Source organism: Myotis nattereri (assembly GCF_964212035.1).
Source record: "Myotis nattereri genome assembly, chromosome: 7".
Classification (NCBI taxonomy): domain Eukaryota; kingdom Metazoa; phylum Chordata; class Mammalia; order Chiroptera; family Vespertilionidae; genus Myotis; species Myotis nattereri.
The window spans coordinates 73,405,618-73,425,555 of NC_138082.1; the positions used below are offsets into that span (position 1 = coordinate 73,405,618).

At 40.4% G+C, this 19,938-nt stretch overlaps 1 protein-coding gene across 1 annotated transcript in view; it reads left to right on the forward strand.

The window, feature by feature from the left end:
* Positions 1-17,882, forward strand: part of NXPH2 (neurexophilin 2) — a 111,057-nt gene extending 93,175 nt beyond the window's left edge. The window contains exon 2 of the mRNA XM_081095927.1: positions 15,364-17,882. Within this exon, the coding sequence (XP_080952053.1) occupies positions 15,364-16,107 (744 nt within the window). The 3' untranslated portion in view covers positions 16,108-17,882. The remainder of the gene's footprint in view (positions 1-15,363) is intronic.
* Positions 17,883-19,938: the final 2,056 nt, after the last annotated feature.

Below are 19,938 nucleotides of genomic sequence, written 5' to 3' on the forward strand. Positions count from 1 at the left end.
TGGCGTCCCTTGGCCCGGCCTGCACCCTCTCGCAATCCAGAACCCCTCGGGGAATGTCAGGGAGCCGGTTTCAGCCTGACAGTGGAACAACCAGTCACTATGACACACACTGACCACCAAGGGGCAGACGCTGAACATAGGAGCTGCCCCCTGGTGGCCAATGCACTCCCACAGGGGGAGCGCTGCTCAGCCAGAAGCCGGGCTCAAGGTTGGCAAGCGCAGTGGCAGTGGCAGGAGCCTCTCCTGCCTCTGTGGCAGTGCTAAGGATGTCCGACTGATGGCTTAGGCTTAAGGGCTAAGGACATCCCCTGAGGGCTCCTGGACTGCGAGAGGGCACAGGCTGGGCTGAGGGACGCCCCCCCCCCCGCCCAGGTGCACAAATTTTGTGCACCGGGCCTCTAGTAGGAATATAATGGTGAGAGCCCCAAAGGTAGTGAATTACCAAGTCCATCAGATGGTCAAAGACACTTTGTGGAGGAGGTGCTGCCATGAGTTATTCCGAGGCTATGATTGCAACAATCATCTATTACCTCTAATTTGAGGTTTCATGTTTAAGATCCTCATTGCTCATTCATGAAGCTTATAATAATTGTTTCACATTTGAACTCAGAATTATGCATTAATAAATAACACTGGTGTCTCTTGTATACTATAACTGAGATTCTACCAAAGCATACTTTAAGGGGAAAAAGGTATCATTGCTCAGTGTGGAAACACTGCACTAGATAACAGGAAGCTATTTAAAGGTTCACAACCAGAACTTAGAACACTCACTGGGCCCAATGCCTAATGTGTGTGGCTTGACAAGAAATGTGTGTAAGACAGATCCTGGCCACTGCCTGCGGTTCTGAATTACCTCCTAGCCCCAGGACAGTCCTGTTTGACCTTCCCTAGGATTCTGCACCAGGTATGAAGAGAGGCGTGGGAGGTTGGGGGGAAGGCTACTGGAAGATTGCCAGAGAGACAGAAGAGACTGATTCTGAACTTCCTTGCAAATGATTGCGAACACCAAGAAAGAAGCCTCAACCAATGTTAGCCAAGTCCCAGTATGTGTAGCTACTGTGCCAGTTGTAAGCAAGGCACAAAAGTTCATGGGCTTGTACAAACAGAATGCAACCCAGTAGAGATTATATAAGGAAGTGTTTCAGTTAAGAGCCTTCCTTCTTGGATACCCAATTTTTAAAAATCTCCTTTTTCATTTTTAACTGCTTCTTACAGTATCATGGAACAATCATATTGTATTTTACAAAGTGCAAAACTTGTGTTATATACTTTCATGGTTCAATCCAAGTGAAATTGTCTGTTAGAAAGCTAGATCTATAGAGCTTGAACTCCAAATAAACTCTAGGGCAGCCGTGGGCAAACTACGGCCTGCGGGCTGGATCCGGCTGGTTTGAAATGAATAAAACTAAAAAAAAAAAAAAAAAAGAAGACCGTATCCTTTTATGTAATGATGTTTACTTTGAATTTATATTAGTTCACACAAACACTCCATCCATGCTTTTGTTCCGGCCCTCCGGTCCAGTTTAAGAACCCATTGTGGCCCTCGAGTCGAAAAGTTTGCCCACCCCTGCTCTAGGGTAAAGGCAGAAATCTGTGCGTTAATGTCAGCTTACACATCGTGGAAGACATCATGAGAATGATTACCCTTGAAAGTAATAGAATTCAGTCATGTTTATAAAACTCTACAAGTGTATTCTCTTAATGATTACACCAACTTTTTCAAATATTATTTTTAAATGTTTTTATTTATGTTTCATTATTCTATCAAAGTATTACTTATTATTCCATTCCATTCTCCCAACTTGTAACTCCTCATTTCCCATCTCTACTATTTTTCCTACTTGATTTTCTTATCGGCAAGGTGTTATTTAAGATTTAAAACATTTCCCAAAGTAGCCTAAGAGTAAAGCCTAAGGAAATAAAAGGCTGTGAAAGACCTAGGATGCTATGCAGTGCCAGTCAGATTGATGTATTCAGTTTTTATTGGGCACTGATTGTGAATTGAGCTCTGTGACAAGTGCTGGAGACATAAAGGTGAACACGACATAGTAGCTGTCATCCAGGAGTTTACAAGAGGAAAATCAAGTAAAAATGAATTAATATAATAGTAAACAATGTGACAAGTAGCTGATCTAAATTTTCACAGATTATTCCGGGAGCAACATGGAGCCACTTGACCCTAAGTTTGCACCTGCTAGGTTCTGTGTACAACCTAAGAAAGCAAGAGGCACCCTTGAGTCATGAATATAAGATATTCACATATGGACATAAATATTAAGTCAAAAGTCAGTGTATCAGAGTTTTGTAGAGATGTGGACCAGTAGGATACATAGATCATAGGTAGGTAAGTAGGTAGGTAGGTAGGTAGATAATAAATAGATAGATAATGATAGATAGATAGATAGATAGATAGATAGATAGATAGATAGATAGATAATACTTATCTAAAGAACTGTATTTCAGAATTATCTCTTGCAGCTGTTGAGCTGTGGGGTGGACAAGTCCCACATCCACAGGGCAGGCCCTGGAAACTCTCCAGTTTGATGCTGTAGTCTTGAGGCAAAATTTCTTCTTCTCCGGGGAAACCTCTATTTTGCTTTTAAAACATTTCAACTGAGGGGATGAGACCCACCTACAACATTAAGATTAATCTCCTTTACTTAGAGTCCAGCTAGTTATCTGGAGAAAAGCACCAAAGGTGTGACTGGACAACTTTTGCTAAAGACACCCAGGTGTATGACACATGGATCCCAGCAACCATCTCAGCATGAACCAGGAAGGGAGATGCTGTATCTGGAAGGTGTGTGGAGGTCACCCTTGGTGGTGGCTTGGACCCTGGTGAATTACACAGGATATTGACAAGATTTTAAGAATTTTATACCAAAGATGTCGCCAGCCTGGACTGGACAGTGCAGAGGGACAAAATAAAGAATGACTCTGAATACAGACCTGGAGATGCAAAGACCTTGGGCTCTGAGGGTGGGGCTGCCTCCCCAGCTGGCCCAGAGCACAGGGATTTTGCTTCTGCCCAGAATGATCTGAGATCCCTCTGATTTGGACTTAAGTGACAAATGAGAGACCAGTTGAGTGTCCTCTCAAGATTTAGGGAGGACAGCTCTATAGGAAACTGACCCTGACGTGAATCTAGATTTTACTCTTAGTAATAGCAAGATTTTTTTCTTATAGAGTATTTGAGCTATTATGCAACTGAATATTACATATGTTCTTTATAAATAATTAAAGATTACATATAAAATATGTGTTATTTATATTACATAGAAGAACATAGGGTTAAATATTAAAATATGAACAGTTGTTATCAGCCTTTAATTTTCCTGTTTTCTTATTCATTTTCTAGAGTAAACTTTTCACTTTGTAATGAGAAAAAAGTTATTTATAAGGCACATGTGTTATATTATTTATATTGTATTGATTGGGGATTTGTTTTGTTTTGTTTTGGGTATCAGGCCCATTAGAGTGTTAGGGTGGAAAGAGCAGTGAGTTGATACGAGAGACCTGATTTCTAGATGTATTGCTGCCTCTCAAAACTTGGACCGTGGACAAGCCCTTAAGCTCTCTAAAGCTATTTCCTGCCCTGCACACCTCTCAAAGGAGGTGTAAGAATCCACTGAGATTGCTTATGAAGATGCTGTAATTCTCAGTATACACGTCAGGAATGATAATTGCAAAAGTAGTTGTAACACAGTTATCAGTTTCATATGCACAAGTGCTATGCATTTGTGTTTTTTATTAAATAGGTATTTTATAGTGTGGGAACTGTCCCTGATGTTGCAAAACATAGTTATTTGGGGTCATAATAAAGCAGCACATCTATGTAGGATTCTGTAAAAATCCCCATAGACTGAATGTTTACATTTAAGCGAAATATGCTATGTATCTAAAAAAGTTTGAAAAAATACTTTAAATTAATAAATGTCATGTTTGGTGAAAGAATGTAACCAGGAGGTGCTGACATTTTGGACTAAAAAAAATTCATCTGATTGGAGATGTTAACCACATCTGCAAAATACCTTCTCAGCAACACCTAGACTAGTGTTTGAGTAACTGAGCCAAGTTGACACTTAAAAATAACCATCGCAGGCAGCATATGGTAATTGCCAGATTAATGGTACCTGAAGATTGAATTATCAGATGGATCTGATGGTAATAGACACATGTGCAGGTCTCCTAAACCCTGTCTCCTGCCCTGCCTCCATGGTACCACGCCCACCCACGCTCTCTCATCCTGCATTGGGACTCTGCCTACACGCAATAGACATTCAGTACCTGTCGTTTCCACTCCTCATCTGACTGCTCTTCCCTCTGTTGCAACTCTCCTTTTTCAATGCCAACTTTCAGATGTCAAGACACAGACTCATGCTGTCTCTCCCGGGCCATTGTGTTTCAGAGGTATTTTTGTGTTCTGTCACTTGAAGCTCTTCTCACTCATTGAAAACTTGAGTGGGGTTTGTAAGGACACACGGGTGAAAACAGACAGTGCCACTTACCATGTTAAGCTATTTATTCCTTAACAGCGAAAGGACAGCTTCCATCTATCGGATTATCAAAAGAGTACTCTGCTTGACTTTCAAAACTGGCATTAAATGAGACTGCAGTCTGATCCTATTTTACTCAGGAAGCAAGGCCGTATCACAATATTTATGATATTATGATGGTATAGCAGCCCCCTACTACAAGGCACCTTTAACATTTGTATTTAGCCTGTTAATAATTTATTAAGGAGCCCCTTTTATTCAGCTTGCTAAGGCAAATGAAATCTAAGGTTTCTTTCACACCATTTTTCTTAAATGTTTTTATAAATTATGTGCACGTACATGTATAAGTGTATGCACATGATATTTCTGTGTGTCAAAGTGTGTGTGCATGTGCATGTGTGTGTGTGTGTGTGTGTGTGTGTGTGTGTGTACTATTTTCTGCAGAGGTTGTTTCATTGATTTTCCAGATTACTGTCATCAAGATAAAATAAGAATTGCCATATTTAACCTTAGCAATAAAGCTACTGCCAAGCATTGCAACCTAGCTTTTTGGCTCTCACCGCTAAGACTTCTGTCTTCACATTTATGTTTCCTGTATCAATTTAGGAAATTGTAAAGGGTAGCTATTAAAAGATATCTGGAAGGTAAATGAATTCGCTATTCTCAGCAGAAAGGATGTCCGCTGCTTAGCTTTCTTCTCCTAAGCAATCATTTGTTTTTCAACTTGCAAAATGAATTTTGAAACAATGCCACATTATGCCACAAAATATTAATAGGTACAATTAATGCACTGATATATGTTTGAGTCTGTCATCCTTCATTATTCCCTGTGTGCCATTCTTCTTTTAATCTGCCGTGACAGTTCTGTAATGGAGCCCCAGAAATATGAGCCTAGGACAAGCCATCCCACTAATCATCAGCATGGCATTGCGTGTTGTGCAGTAGATACATGTTCCTGTTTTGTCAGTGGGGATGATAGTCTATAAAATTTCTACCCAGAGAAAATGCTTTCCAAGATTTGTTTACAAGCAAAAAATTTAATGGGGTGCTGAGTTCGATCATGACAGGGTTTGTGTTTTGTTCTGTTGTGTGTTTGTTTTTTTAGTAGGCTGTCATTTTAGTTTTAACTACAGGATACAGGACAGAATCGCTAAGCAATCCAATTATATATGCTACTTGTGTGCAACACATATTAGGCGTTAGACCGCCTTTCATTATTGGTTCTCTAATTCTTCCGCTATAATGGATCTGCAAGCCACCTCTAGATTGTATAACAGTGATCACTTTGGGGGTCCTTGGCTTAAACGAATACCCCCAGTGAAATAATTAATTGCTAGTTCCATAGATTACATCATGAATAACACTATAAACAGATCTATTAGACAAACCAGATATCCTTCCAAATGGGCACTTAGCAATAATTGTCACACTGAAAGAACATTAATAAATGCTTCCAGGATATCCTAGAGGGGCAAGCCAGCTGCCTTTAAAAATATTTGTACAGATCTGTATCAATTTATCTCTTATAGCATATGCCAGTCTTGTTATCAGGAAAAGCCAACTCTCCCAGCTTGGTACAAAGCTACAAGTTTGGAGCATTCAGCTCATTTTGCCTGATCTTGGAAACTCATATTTTTATTTGATGAATAGAGAACTAAATATTTGGTATACTGTATAATAGTTATGGGGATGGCTTCCGTTGTTAATGGTAGGCGATCTACTCAATCTATGCATCATTTATTATGGCAAGTGTTTCATGGTAAACCAGTATAGGCTGTAAGTTGTTTATAATCATTATAAACACAGAAAATGGAAAACACCACTTGAGGCATAGCTGCCTGTTCAATGCTATGATTATGGAAAAGTGTTAGGTTGTTTTGTTTACCCTTCATTTACAACATTCATCAGTTCTTCAGAAAATCCTAGACATTGGCCAGATTTGTTGTCTTTTAGCATATTTTAACACACCTGTAAACATAAAGACAAATCTACATGATTTCAGAATATAGTTATTTGTCCAGAGCATATTTAGTTTATTATCAAGAAGCACTGATATCTATTGCATTAATTATATAGAATTATAGAAAAGGGTTATACCATAATTATGGCAAAGGTCTAACTTCCCCAGAACCCAAGGTTAGATACTATAAATTTGTAGCAGCTCTTAGGAGGTTTGGGGGTGACAGACAAGGCCCACTAAGGGGCCACCTCTGAGCACTACACCTCCAAGTCAGGGTTAAGTACCAACTGAATGTTGGAGCCGATTTATGCTTAAGAGAAATGCCATGTACTTTCAGTTACAAGATAAGTAAGTTCTGAGGATCTGCTGTATAGTATGGTGACTATAAGTAATAATACTGAATTGTATAATGGACATTTGCTAAGAACCCTTTCTTAAAGGTTTTTACAAAAATAAGAAAGAACTAGGCAAGGTGAAAGATGTGTTAATGAACTCGATAGTGGGATTCCTTTCACAACATGAACCTATAACAAGTCATCACATGGTATACTGCAAATACATATAATACAATTTTATTTGTCAATTTATCTCAATAAAGCTGGGAAAAGGGAAAAGAAAAAAAATAGCCTTTCTCTAGAAAAAATATAACTACTGTCTTATAATGTTATCACACTCTCATCAGTAATTATAAACAAATCGATAAACAATTTGGAACAAGAGAAAAGGAATATAAATACCAAGATTGATTTGTTTTCTTGTCATGAATTCATTCATTATCAACTATCGTCAGAATAAAGATATTAATCATTCAGTTCTGTTCGGCCCCTGCACTGTTGCCTCCCTGTTTAGGACTAGTGCTCCCTGCTCTCTTATACTGATATCTGTATATGACAATTATAATCAGTGAGATATTATTTATGATGAGTATTCACTTAATGTTCTTTATTTTCCTGCTCTTCTGCAAACCCCATGAAGATAGGAAGTATATCTGCCCTGTTCAGCAGTGTGCTCCCAGAGCGTCAAGCAGAAATAATGTGCCTGGAAGGCATTCGAGAACTCTGTGTTGAATCAGTGACTAAATACGAACACATGCAGCCCAGCCGGCTTGACTCAGTGGTTGAGCGTCGACCTATGAACCAGGAGGTCAAGGGTTCCCATTCAGGGCACATACTGGGATTGTGGGCTCCATTTCCAGTAGGGGGCATGCAGGAGGTGGCCAATCAATGATTCTCTCTCTTTATTGATGCTTTTATCTCTCTCTCCCTCTCCCTTCCTCTCTGAAATATATATATATATATTTTTTTAAATGAATGCATGCATTTATGACCACAGTTTGGGTCTCCTCACTTCTCTAAGCTACAGAACTCACCTCCTTGCAAGTCCCTGACTCACTCTAGTTCACTCTCTGCCCCACAGCCTCCTTCATCTCTTTGGAAGCGCAGCTCCGTCCTTCCCCTCCCACCGTGTTACAGTTGAGAAGACGACATACAGGGAGGGCCTGTGGCTCGCACCGGGTGAGGGACCACAAGGGACAGTGCCAGGTTCCCATGCCAGTATTCCGACCCCAGCTCCTTCCAGTGCATCAAGTCACTATGCTTTCGTCCCTTGCTCTTTCCTGCTTCGGTTTTTACCTGTTTTGCCCTGTTTCTTTCATTCCTTCCTTCACTCTTGGCACAGTTTCCCCGGGTCAATTCGGCCACTGGAGTTTCTTTTCTACTGTACACAGACTTCCCCCTTTTCTCCCAGTCCGATAATTTGCAAGCTCGATGCAGGCGTGCAGTAGCATTCATGATTGCGGGTAAGGGCTAACGTCAGTCAAACAATAAACTTACTCTTGCAAAACGTAATCATATTCTTGTGGAAATATTTCCAACTGTTTTAGGCTTCCCACTTTCTTAAGTGAGGGGTGTTAGAGTCAGGAGAGGCCGTGAGCTTCAAGTGCAAAGTTTCAGATGCTGAGGAAGTTTAAGCCTCTCCTACTCCCCGACCATGGGAGTGAGGGGTCAATAGGTGTTAAAGAAACCTGTCAGTTAGAATCGTTAAACAGGGCCTGGGACAGCAGGCTGGGGGTGATGTATCTTCCACAGGTGTTGTTCAAATGAGAAAAACACCACCTGTTAGGGCTGGTATAGGATAGAGCTACCTGGGCTGACCATGGTATCGTATCTATTGAATGAAATCAGAACCTCAGAAGTTCAAAGCTTTAAATGCCTTTAAGTCCCCCTCTATGAGCCACTGGCTGTAGAAAAGCTCTCTTCTCTCCCAATACCCATCCTCTCCCCACTCCTCCTCCACAGTTTGGGACCCACCTCCTCTTGCAGCTACAGGGAAGAAACAAAGCTATCATGATGATGGGCAAATAGCGCAGGGTTTTATCATAATTATGGCAAAGGTCTGACTGTCCCAGATCCCAAGATCCCAAGAGAAACCAAGTAGCACTCATGGTCCTGCCGCAGCCAGAGCACTGTGAGTATAGAGCACCCCTCAGTGAGGCTTTCTTTCATTGACCCCACTCCCCTTGGCAAACAGGGGGACCTGCAAAGGATGCCCCATCTGAAGTTTGATATTGACTCACTGGATGTGTAGAATCGAGAACAAGGGACTCGCTCCAAACTGAGAAAAGGGGCACTTGGATCTACTACAATCAGAAAGCAATGCCAGCTCTAAGTATGAACTTATAGAATAAGCTTTTCTTTATTAAGCTACCAATTATCAAAGGGGCCCCAATTTGTAGAAATTAATATTAAGTAGTAATAATAATATCGATGGTGACAGACACAGTGATTGCACGTAATATTGCCAGCATAATGTATAAGCCTTGTATAATTTCCTAAATAACAAATAAAATGAGGTGATCCGAGATCATTCTGTGACGTGGTAAAGAGTTATGCTTGAAGGTTCCTGACTTATTTTTAACCAACCCTAAATTAAGTGTCACTGGATTTATGTAAATTAAACTCAGTTTATGATAACAACAATGCACAAGCCTGGTGAGAATTCTGAAAGCAAACTTTAAAAGAAGGATCATCATACATGGCCCATGGACACAGACAATGGGCCAGTGAGGTCCTGGGGCAGGGACAGGGGGTGGAGGCGGGCTGGAGAGGATCAATGCTGGGGGGTGCAGGCGGGGGCGGGGGTGGGGAGGTACATGTGTAATGCTTTCGACAATAAAGAATTATATAAATAAATAAATAAATAAATAAATAAATAAATAAGAAGGATCATCAGAAGATCGAGATGAACACGCACAGTGATGTCATGGTGCTGGCGTGCTGTTGAGATGAAGTGACAAAAATGACACATCTGTTTTCTTCCTCCCCCAAACCCATAACTCCAGTCTAATCATGAGAAAAACATCAGACCAACTCACACCGAAGGGCATTCTACACAACCCTAACCAGTGCTCCTCAAAACGTTAAAGTTCATTGAAAACAAGGAGAGACTGAGAAACTAAGACAAACCTCAGGATTCATGAGGACCAAATGTGGGGTCCTCAAGGGGATTCGGGAGCAGACAGAGGGCAGTAAGGGAAAAATAAGGAAATCTAAGTAGAGTAGGAACGTTAGTTAGCAATAGTGTGTCAAGATTGACTCATCAGTTGCGACAAATGTATTATAATGTAAGATATTAACAGGATAGGGAACTGGGTGCGGGGTTTATGGTAACTCTTTGTACAATATAGCTTTTCTGTAAACTAAAATTTTTCCGAAATAAAACATTTACTGAAAAATGCCTAGCAGATATGGTTGAAAAGGAATCTTCTGACATAGTATTTACAGAAGAAGATGCTTTTTAGTTTATAAATTATTTCCATAATTTGTGACAGTTCTCACATCTGCTACTATAAAATTCATCGCAGCTTCTCTGCCTCTTGGGGAAAATACATTTAATTATCAGTGAAATTCAACTTCAGCTTGTTATGATGAATGATTTGAACCTGTCAGCTCTCTCCCCCCCACCCCCCACTAAAAACAAAAGAACTGAAATGAAATACAGTCTTATTCATATTCTCCCTTCCTTCCACCTGCTTCATTTAATTGATGAAGGTTTGAGCTTTTATTAATCTTTTTGAGCTCTTCTGTAAGATGCAGAAAAAAAACTAATATGATATCATTGTATCTAGGTAATGTGTGTGCTTTGTGAAATTGATACACCCTGCCAAGACATAAATTACTTAAGCTTTGATAAATGTGTTGAAATCAGGGAATGTTCAAACAGATAAAGCACAGCAATTCCTCTTTTTCTTCCTTGTTGAAACTGAATTTTGTGCTTGCATTTAAATGTGTGTGTTTTTGCATTATTATTGTAATATGATGGGACAAAGACAGCAGTGATGCTGATATTAGCGTAGAGAGTCCCAGCGGGTACAAAAGTCACCAGTGGGATACAGGCATGTGCTTTAAAGAAAACAGCCGACAGCCTTGGACAGGGTGGTTTGCCAACAGGTTCAGAAACACCTACAGCCCCCAGCTCCCCCCGAGAGTTGTAGCATAGAAGTTGTCAAAGAATGAGGGCACTGTGGCTGTTCGTCGTGTACAGGGTGTACTTTCCGCTCCCTTTGCTGACTAACTTGATAGGTTGGAATCAAAGATCAAAAATCCACAAACACATTTGTTGGCCTTGAGTGCTCACCGGCGCCTGCCATCTGGATGTGCCTCATATGCCGGTGAGCCTGGAAACAGGAGGAAACTTGATGGATGCTCCGGGGTCAAGCAGGTAGATTTCTACTCGGTCATTAATGTAGCCTATGACACGGAACACATTTTTTTGATTAACCATAATCAGTGGCCTAAGGCCTGAGAATTCATAACGCCTTCGGAAGACAATTCTTAAATAGGAGACATGGGTCTGTCCATTGGACCATGCAAGAGCCATCAGTCATCGAATGCCTTTGCCAGACATTAGGCTCCGTAATTTCCATCTGTTCTTCTGGTTAGTCCCTACCATCAACCAGCAAAGGACAGATAGGTGAAAAAAACAGCGGTCCACATCAAACACTTAAGCGAGGGGTGATGAGTCAGCAGGCACCAAGTCCTGTGCTCTTTCTCCCATGCTGCTTCCATGCTGGGAGTGTGTGACTGTGTGGGGCACAAGATTGTGGCTCATCCAACCCCAGTCATCCCTGATGAGGTCTTTGGAGGCGAAGCATGAGCCTTAGGGTCTTGGGTCATACGACCATAGGAGAGCGTGCCCTGGCACTGGTAATGCACAAATTTTAAGGAGATATTCCAGGGGGAAAGGCTGAGCAAGTTATACAAAAGGGAGAGAAAGCTGGGAGAGGAGCTGCAATTGTCAGCTTTTTAAGACAACTAGAAACATATTTACTCTTTTAATAATACATCATTATCTGATAGCTTCTTGAGATTTGGATCTAGATATGGAAATCCATATTTGTGAGAAATGTCCATGTACTTTAAAGTAATTAAATAGATGAAGTTATATACAGCTTTTCTCAACTTGTTTAATGTTGTTGTCAAAGCAAGTGAGAAATCTAATGGTCTAGGAGGGCAAGGCAAAAAATTGAAATAGCCTGGCCAGTGTGGCGCAGTGGCTGAGTGTCGCCCCAGGAACCAAGAAGTTGCCGGTTTAATTCTCAGGCCCCGGGCTTGATCCCCAGAGGGGGTGCATGCAGGAGGCTGCCTATCGATGATGTTCCTCTCTCATCAATGTTTCTTTTTCTCTATGCCTTTCCCTTTGTCTCTCTAAAAAAATATTTAAAAATTAAACTAGATATGCATACATGTTCCATAGGAGCTGTCAGTGAATATTTTCACTGGGACAAAGAACAGTTATAGATCTGTGTTAATAGTTACATTTTGTTATTTTTTTTTTTATAAAGACCAACCTTAAAATCAAGGGCTTTTGGGGCAGGTTTGAACCTGAAAGTATTCTGTTAGAATTTATTTTGTAGAAATCAAATTCTGTTTTAAATTCTCATATCGAGAATCCTTTTTGAAGAGTTCAGGAGCTCTTCTAAAAGAAAATAATCACATCTAATTGAGCTATTTGATGAACTTAGAATTTTTTTTTTACACTCATTTATTAGGGTGAATAACATATGTTTGAGTCAAGTTGTTACAGAGTAAATTACCACAAAAAAAATCTTCAAAAAATGTTTAAAAGCCTCAGTAAATGGCCATGTTTTATTTTATCATCATTGAATAATCTCAGAAACACCACATAATTCCTAGAGATAAGAGAAGGAACTCACAGCCCTAACCGGTTTGGCTCAGTGGATAGAGCGTCGGCCTGCAGACTGAAAGGTCCCAGGTTCGATTCCGGTCAAGGCCATGTGCCTTGGTTGCGGGCACATCCCCAGTAGGAGGTGTGCAGGAGGCAGCTGATCGATGTTTCTCTCTCATTGATGCTTCTAACTCTCTCTCCCTTCCTCTCTGTAAAATATCAATAAAATATACTTTTTAAAAAGAGAAGGATCTCACAATGTCTATCTCTGAAAGAGGTGTGTTCTGTTACAAAATGTGCCAAGGCCCATTAACTTAAGACTCTTCATGATTGTGAACTTGTCCTTGAATGATGGGTTCCATGTTTATAGGTTTTCAATAATAGGAAAGTAAGGAGAAAATCGGGCAATGTGCTAAGTCAAGAAAAATGATCCAGGCAGGAAAATGTATAATGTAAAAAACATTTTAAGAACAAGGGGGTTGGAGGGGAGTCCCAGCATTTTGCTGCTGGCAGCAAACATTGTCATACTTGGGAGTGAAAAAATATTTAATCAGCAGAATGTGTGCAAAGGTAAGAATTTAGATTTTTTTTAAGGCAAGCTAAAAGAGGAAAATGTCAAAAAAGATTTACCCTATGAGAGACAGAAAGTGAGGCGAGCATGAGGGAATAGAGTAGGAAGTTGGAATCAAGGAAAAGTTATGGCTGTCAGTAAGTGGAAGGTGTGTCTGTCACCATTGACCAAGCAGGGCACAACACATGGAATACTGGAAATAGTGAAAAATAGATAACAGACTGGGCAACAGGAATCATCACAGAGAAGAGAAACTGGATCTTGATCATCGCGGGGTTTCTTATCTGCCTGAGCGTCCTTGGGTCTCGCTGGAGAGAGGCCTGGGCACATCTCTTGCACCAGGCTGCATCCGTTCTCGGGAAACTCAAGTCATGCCTGGGGCCAGCACTCCTCCACAGGCTATCACCCTCTGATTTGAATGGGGTTTGTGCACATCATAATTAAGAGTATTCAAAATCAGAAAGCCGGTTACAGTATCAGAAATGCTCAGCATATTTGAGCCAGATCCCTCCCTCTTTTCCTAATGAATATGCTAGCCTTGCAACACTAGCAGACAGAGAAAAGTATCAACTCAAGATGTGTAAGCCCCTAAGACGAGGAAGTATGGATTTAGGTTCTCAAAATAGTAAGAAAGTACATCATATCCACTTGCCCTTCTGTCAAACCTCACTAAGTTAAGTGAAAAGAACCTTAAAAAATACTAGACTTGAGGAAGCAGTCTTCAGGAAATTAATCAAAGAGGCCAAAATATATTATGAGCCTTTCCTCCGAAAGCAAAAATAAGAAAGCCTACACATACATTTAAGCCCTTGGATTCCTACTCTAAAGTGATTTGGGGGATGAGGCATAGGTGAACACACTTTTCACAAAGCTGTATTAGAATTTGAACTTCTTAACCTTTAAGAACTTATAAAAGATAACATGTTATTAAACTCTACCATACAGTTGAGTACAATATTTATAATCCACACTATGCCTCTTTTTTTTTTTCAAAATTGGTAGAAAGCAATAATTTTTGTAATAATCTGAAACTAGTTTCATGAGGTGCTTTGCCACGTTTGAAAGGCTTGGGGAAACACTGCATACACACAGCCTCAGTCCCGTCTCATCCTCTTCATCATGCTGACAGTCTTCCCAAGAATCACCACCAGCTTGGTTGGTGCCATTAGAGGTAAGAGGCTATCTGTGTTTCCACTGGAAACCTCTATTTTCCAGACTTTATAACTCTTTTATAAATATTCACTCCAGGCAACAGTTTCATATATTATGATTCTGTACCTCAAAATCTATACTGAACTTCACTAATGCTTTTTAGAAATCCCAGAGATGCTTACACTACTACAAAAGAACCTAAAGAAAATGTATGTGCAGTATGATTAGATCCAAAATACTGTGGAGTCTAGAAGCCATGTGTACATATAACTCTTTTTTAGCAATTCTATCTTTCAGAGTATAATTCAGCTGTAATAAAATGTATTGCATTATATACAGTCTATTAATTCAAATTATACATTTCTAATTTATGTTTCTATAAAGGCAACTAAATTTGAAATTATATTTTTTCAGCTAAAACTTTTGTACAGTACTCTATTATTAGCCACGCTCCTTTTTTGTTACGGAGTTTGAGATGGAATTATATCAAAAGCCGTGAGATTATATGACCTGTCTTTGAATATAATAATATCCTTAATTAATATGTCTACGCATATTTAAGACATCTATATCTTCTATCCAGATGGTGTCTAGCTCCTTGAGAGAAACCTTTAACATTCCAGATTGGTCTTCTACCTGAAAGAAAAGGCATCACAAATATAATGGTTTTATTAAAGAAGAGACCAAAATATATGTCTTCCCCCAGTCTGGAAAGACAGAATTGTAAAGATGGGGAAACAGAGTAAAATCACATCAACCCGTTAAAATGAAGCATCTTCTTCGTAGATCCACCATTTTAATGTCTGTACTTGAGGGTGTACTTGCTTGAATTGAATGCTCGTCCTCTTACACTGCTGTGCCAGCTGTGTGTGCCACGTGCTACTGAGCAGGAATCGGAGTTACATTGCCAGAATTTCCCGGGTGTTCTGGCTTTTTAGTATGTGTGTGCTCCAAGTCTAACCTCCAATGTACTTCCTCTCTTTTCTTTCCCACAGTTACTTTGTGACAGCAAGACGGCGGTGCACGCCGCAGACGGGCTGGACTGGGAGGACAAAGACGGCCCGGGGACCTTGGTGGGCAGCGTGGTGCACTCGAGGGTCCTCAACCCCCTGCGCCTGTTCGTGAAGCCGCCTGCGGTCCCGAAGCCCGGGCACCTGGCCTACGCGGACAGCTTGGACGCCTTCTGGGACTGGCTGGCCAACGTCACCGAGGCCCAGGAGCCGTTGGCAAGAACTAAACGGAGGCCGATAGTCAAAACGGGGAAATTTAAGAAAATGTTTGGCTGGGGTGACTTCCATTCCAACATTAAAACCGTTAAACTCAACCTGCTGATCACGGGGAAAATCGTTGACCACGGCAACGGGACCTTCAGTGTGTACTTCCGACACAACTCCACGGGCCTGGGCAACGTGTCGGTGAGCTTGGTGCCCCCCTCCAAAGTGGTGGAGTTCGAGGTGTCCCCGCAGTCCTCCCTGGAGACCAAGGAATCCAAAGCTTTCAACTGCCGCATCGAGTATGAGAAAACAGACCGGGCGAAGAAGACGGCCCTGTGCAACTTCGACCCGTCCAAGATCTGCTACCAGGAGCAGACGCAGAGCCACGTGTCCTGGCTGTGCTCCAAGCCCTTCAAGGTCATTTGCATTTACATCGCCTTTTACAGCGTCGATTACAAACTCGTGCAGAAGGTCTGCCCCGACTACAATTACCACAGTGAGACCCCTTACCTGTCCTCTGGCTGAATCCGTCCGCAGTGACGGAAAGCAGGGACGGGTCTGTGTTTCATTAGAATGACCGAGCACCACGCCAGCTCTTCAGGGGAAAGGATCCTGTTTATGGCAGTGAACCTTAGTTCCCCAAGAGGTTTACAAATTTAAAAAAAAAAAAAAAGAAAGAAAAGGAAATGAAACATCTTTCAATGTAAAGTGTGTTTGTTTCGATCTTAAGTACCTTAATCGGGAGAGTCTAACTGTTTATGAAGCCATCATTTTCACGTAGGACGGTGAAGGCCTCCGAATATTGTTTCCCTAAAAGAAGCATCAGTGGTAGCAACATGTAACGAGAAAGAATCGAATTATGCATGTGATAAACATTGCTCTTGAAAGGAGCCTGCCTTGAACTATGTTTTGGACGGTTACCTTAAAAATAGCAGGTTCAGTAAAGTCACTGAGAAGATTGTATTTGATAGGTGACTTGCACTTCTGACATGGGATTCTTTTTTTTATTGCTGTCTTCCCCCTCCCCCCCTCTCCCCAACCCCCATCTGTAAGGTTACTGAGATGAGAGATGAAGGGGTGAAATTTGTTTCAACACTCGTGTGTGAAGTTATAGTCCAACAGTGCAACTAAATACATTATTACCGGAGCTGGAGTTGGGTGAGTGTGATATAAACAGCCCTATGTTGGTCACCACCCTTATAATTCTCATCTGAGTAGTAATATTGGTGTATTGGCAAAGCAAACCTGGAGGTATTGTAAGTCAATTCAACAATAATGAAGATCATGATGCTTTTAGATTCTTTTGCCAAATTCAGTGCTGTGAGAGCTTGTAAAAAATGTCATAAATCTGCATTCACCCTCTAACCTATAAACTCTTCCTATTCATTTGGTATATGATTTTTCTGTACGTGTGTAGAACAACTCTGGAATGGGGAGGAAGTGAATGTTTCTCAGGCTGCAGAGGGAGGAAACTTGCAAGTGGGCGGAGATTACAGGATTATGGATTCATAACTTCCAGCCTCCCAGGTTACGTTCTCCTTGCATTGTTAATTATTTGAATGGAAGATTCCATGTGAAAATAAAGAGTCTATTTAAACACGGCCAATTATTATTAAGCACTAATAACCAAGATACCTGACTCATCAGGCTTTTGAAATTATTTAAAACTTAATGTTTCTACACAGTCGATGTACTTGCTGTCGTCTCTGAGGGATGGACAGTCAGCCTGGATGGTAGAACAGAATTAGCACAGAATGAGGGGCTGGGTGACCATTGCAAAGGTTTTTAGAACGCATAAGATTCATAGAATGGTTACCTTTTTTTACATGTTAATTTTTAGATGTTTACTCCCCCCCCCCCTTATCTGTAAAATATCAGTTAAAATAAAGCATTAAATTGAGGACTGAAGGAAAACCAGTCCCAACCAACAAAACTGCTCCCAGCACATTGTTGAAAAAGTCAACAGCTCTGCTGTCTATTTTGCATCTCCATCCTTTTCCTTTCCTTGCTCTCGGCATTGTGTTTCTTTTTTGTCTTTCTGTAAAAATTGTACTAGGCTTAGTGTGTGGTAGTGCAGACTTGAAATTTTTGCTCTGAGTTCATCAGGTGTTTTTGTAATTTTGTGGTTGGTGTGAAATATTTTGAGACATCTTTTATTTTCATCTAGAAACAAGATTAAAATACTATTTATTGTAAAATATGTGGGAACCATAGATGTATATATATACTTAGAATTTTCTGTGTACAGAGAAAGTATGTGTACACATTTCTATGTAAATAAAAATAATTTGCTAAATCTGTCACATGACTTCAGGGTATTTTTTAAAGTATATTCTTGTTTCTTTTCCTCACAAGTATTTATTGTGTATGCATATACATCTGTATGTTTGCATGTGTGAAAGTGTGTGTGTGTGTGTGCACACGTAATATCAACTGAGCATTAAGATTCTCCATATGTACTTATTAAACAGAGCAGCTCAACTATGGAGATTATAAAGCAGAGTAAAAGGATTATTGCTTTAAAGCTTGGCACATAGCCTGGCATCTAGTAAGAACTCCTTAAGTGTGAGTTGCCATTATAATCATATTATTATTATAACATGAAATGAAATTTAAAGCTATCTGATGTTCAAAAGTTGAGTGACATAAACGTTACATCCATACAAAGAAAAAAAACACTAAACCAGTTTAGATTTCAGCAGGATTTAAAAAAAAAAGAAAGTTCCCCTAGGCATATTTTTAAATTGGAGTAGAACATATGCCACATGTATTTTTAAGTCATATCTTTATTTCAAAGGCTACATAATTGTCAGTAATGGCACTTGGCATGCTATAAATCAGATTCCATTTCAACATGCAAATGCACACATTTCTACAAAACCATTTTTGCCTTTGCGCACTGCAGTGGAAGAAACGGATGTTCAAGGATATTCATGTAAGACAAATTTTACACCCAATCACAAAGTGTTTAAATTAAAAGGAACAGACCCTTTAAAAATAAAAGTCAAACTAATAGATTATACACGTGAAATGAAGATAATGTCACACATCAATATACCTCAGTAAAAAATTTTCAAAACTTAGAAAAACAACACGAACAGAAATTTAACCCTCAGGGTGACGCCAGGCGTCTTCTCAGGTGCTCTCCAGACCTGCTTTACTAGAGAGCAAACTAGTTTGAAGACCTTTGCACCCCTCAGCAGAAACGGTCTCTACACATCACCACACAGAAGGAGAAAGAGGCCATGTTCCCATGACCGAGTCCATTGTGATCACACCAGCCACACACACTGTCAAACCCGTAGAAGGGAAATGAGAGAACGATCCTGTGGACAGCAGGCCGGCTGCAGCCAGTAAAGAAGAAGCACTTTCTTACTTCGTGGTACTTGGCATTTCAACCATTCTCATGATCTAAAGTAACAGCAGCAAGGAGTGTGGCTCTCTGATAGGGCCACTCCTAAGAGCACTTGATATATATGGCATTCAAGTCCTTCATCTTTATTGTAAAACACTTTTCTTCTTTACTTTATATGACCCAGACGCTGCATGCTACATTTAGGCATGCTTGCTACATTTTAAACATTTCACATTGAGCTAAATCTGTCTGCATTAAAGATGAGGTTCTGCTGGGTTGGACCTGCCATTATGTCTTTGCCAAGTGTGGTCGGCAGATCAGCAGTATGAGCTGTAAGCTTGTTACAAATGTAGACTCTCAGGTCCCAGCCCAGACACTGAATTGGAGTTTTCATTTTAACAAAATCCTCGTGAGACTTGCATAAACACTAAAAAGAACTTCCCTAGAAAGTCTGATTTAGTGAAAGTGTTCTAGGAATTAAGAATCTTCATAGTAAATAAGCACCCTGGGGTATGTGATTCAAATGGACTTCTGACAATACATTGTTAAAAAAAAAAAGTTAAGGGAATGGACACTTTTAAAAACAAAAATTAACCCTGGCCGGTAGCTAATTGGTTAGAGCCAAAGAATTGTGGGTTTGATTCCCAGACCAGGGCAAGTACGTGGTTTGCAGGTTAGATCTCTGGCTCTCCTGGTCAAGGTAGGTTCAGGAGGCAACCAATTGATGTGCCTCTCTCACATCAATGTTTCTCTCTCCCTCTTTCTCCCCTTCCTCCATCCCTTCCATTATCTCTAAAAATCAATGGAATAAAATATCCTCAGGTGAGGATTAACAAAAATTTTTGAAAAATTAAAAGTAGAAACAAAAAATTAAACTAAAAGATTGTTAACCAAATGGAAAAAGTGATCACACGTGGAACAGTAAGATTGCAGAGAGTGTGGCCTTCACTGTCTCTTAGTTCAACTTTCTCCTTTGTCAGGCAAGTGAAACTGAGGCCCCA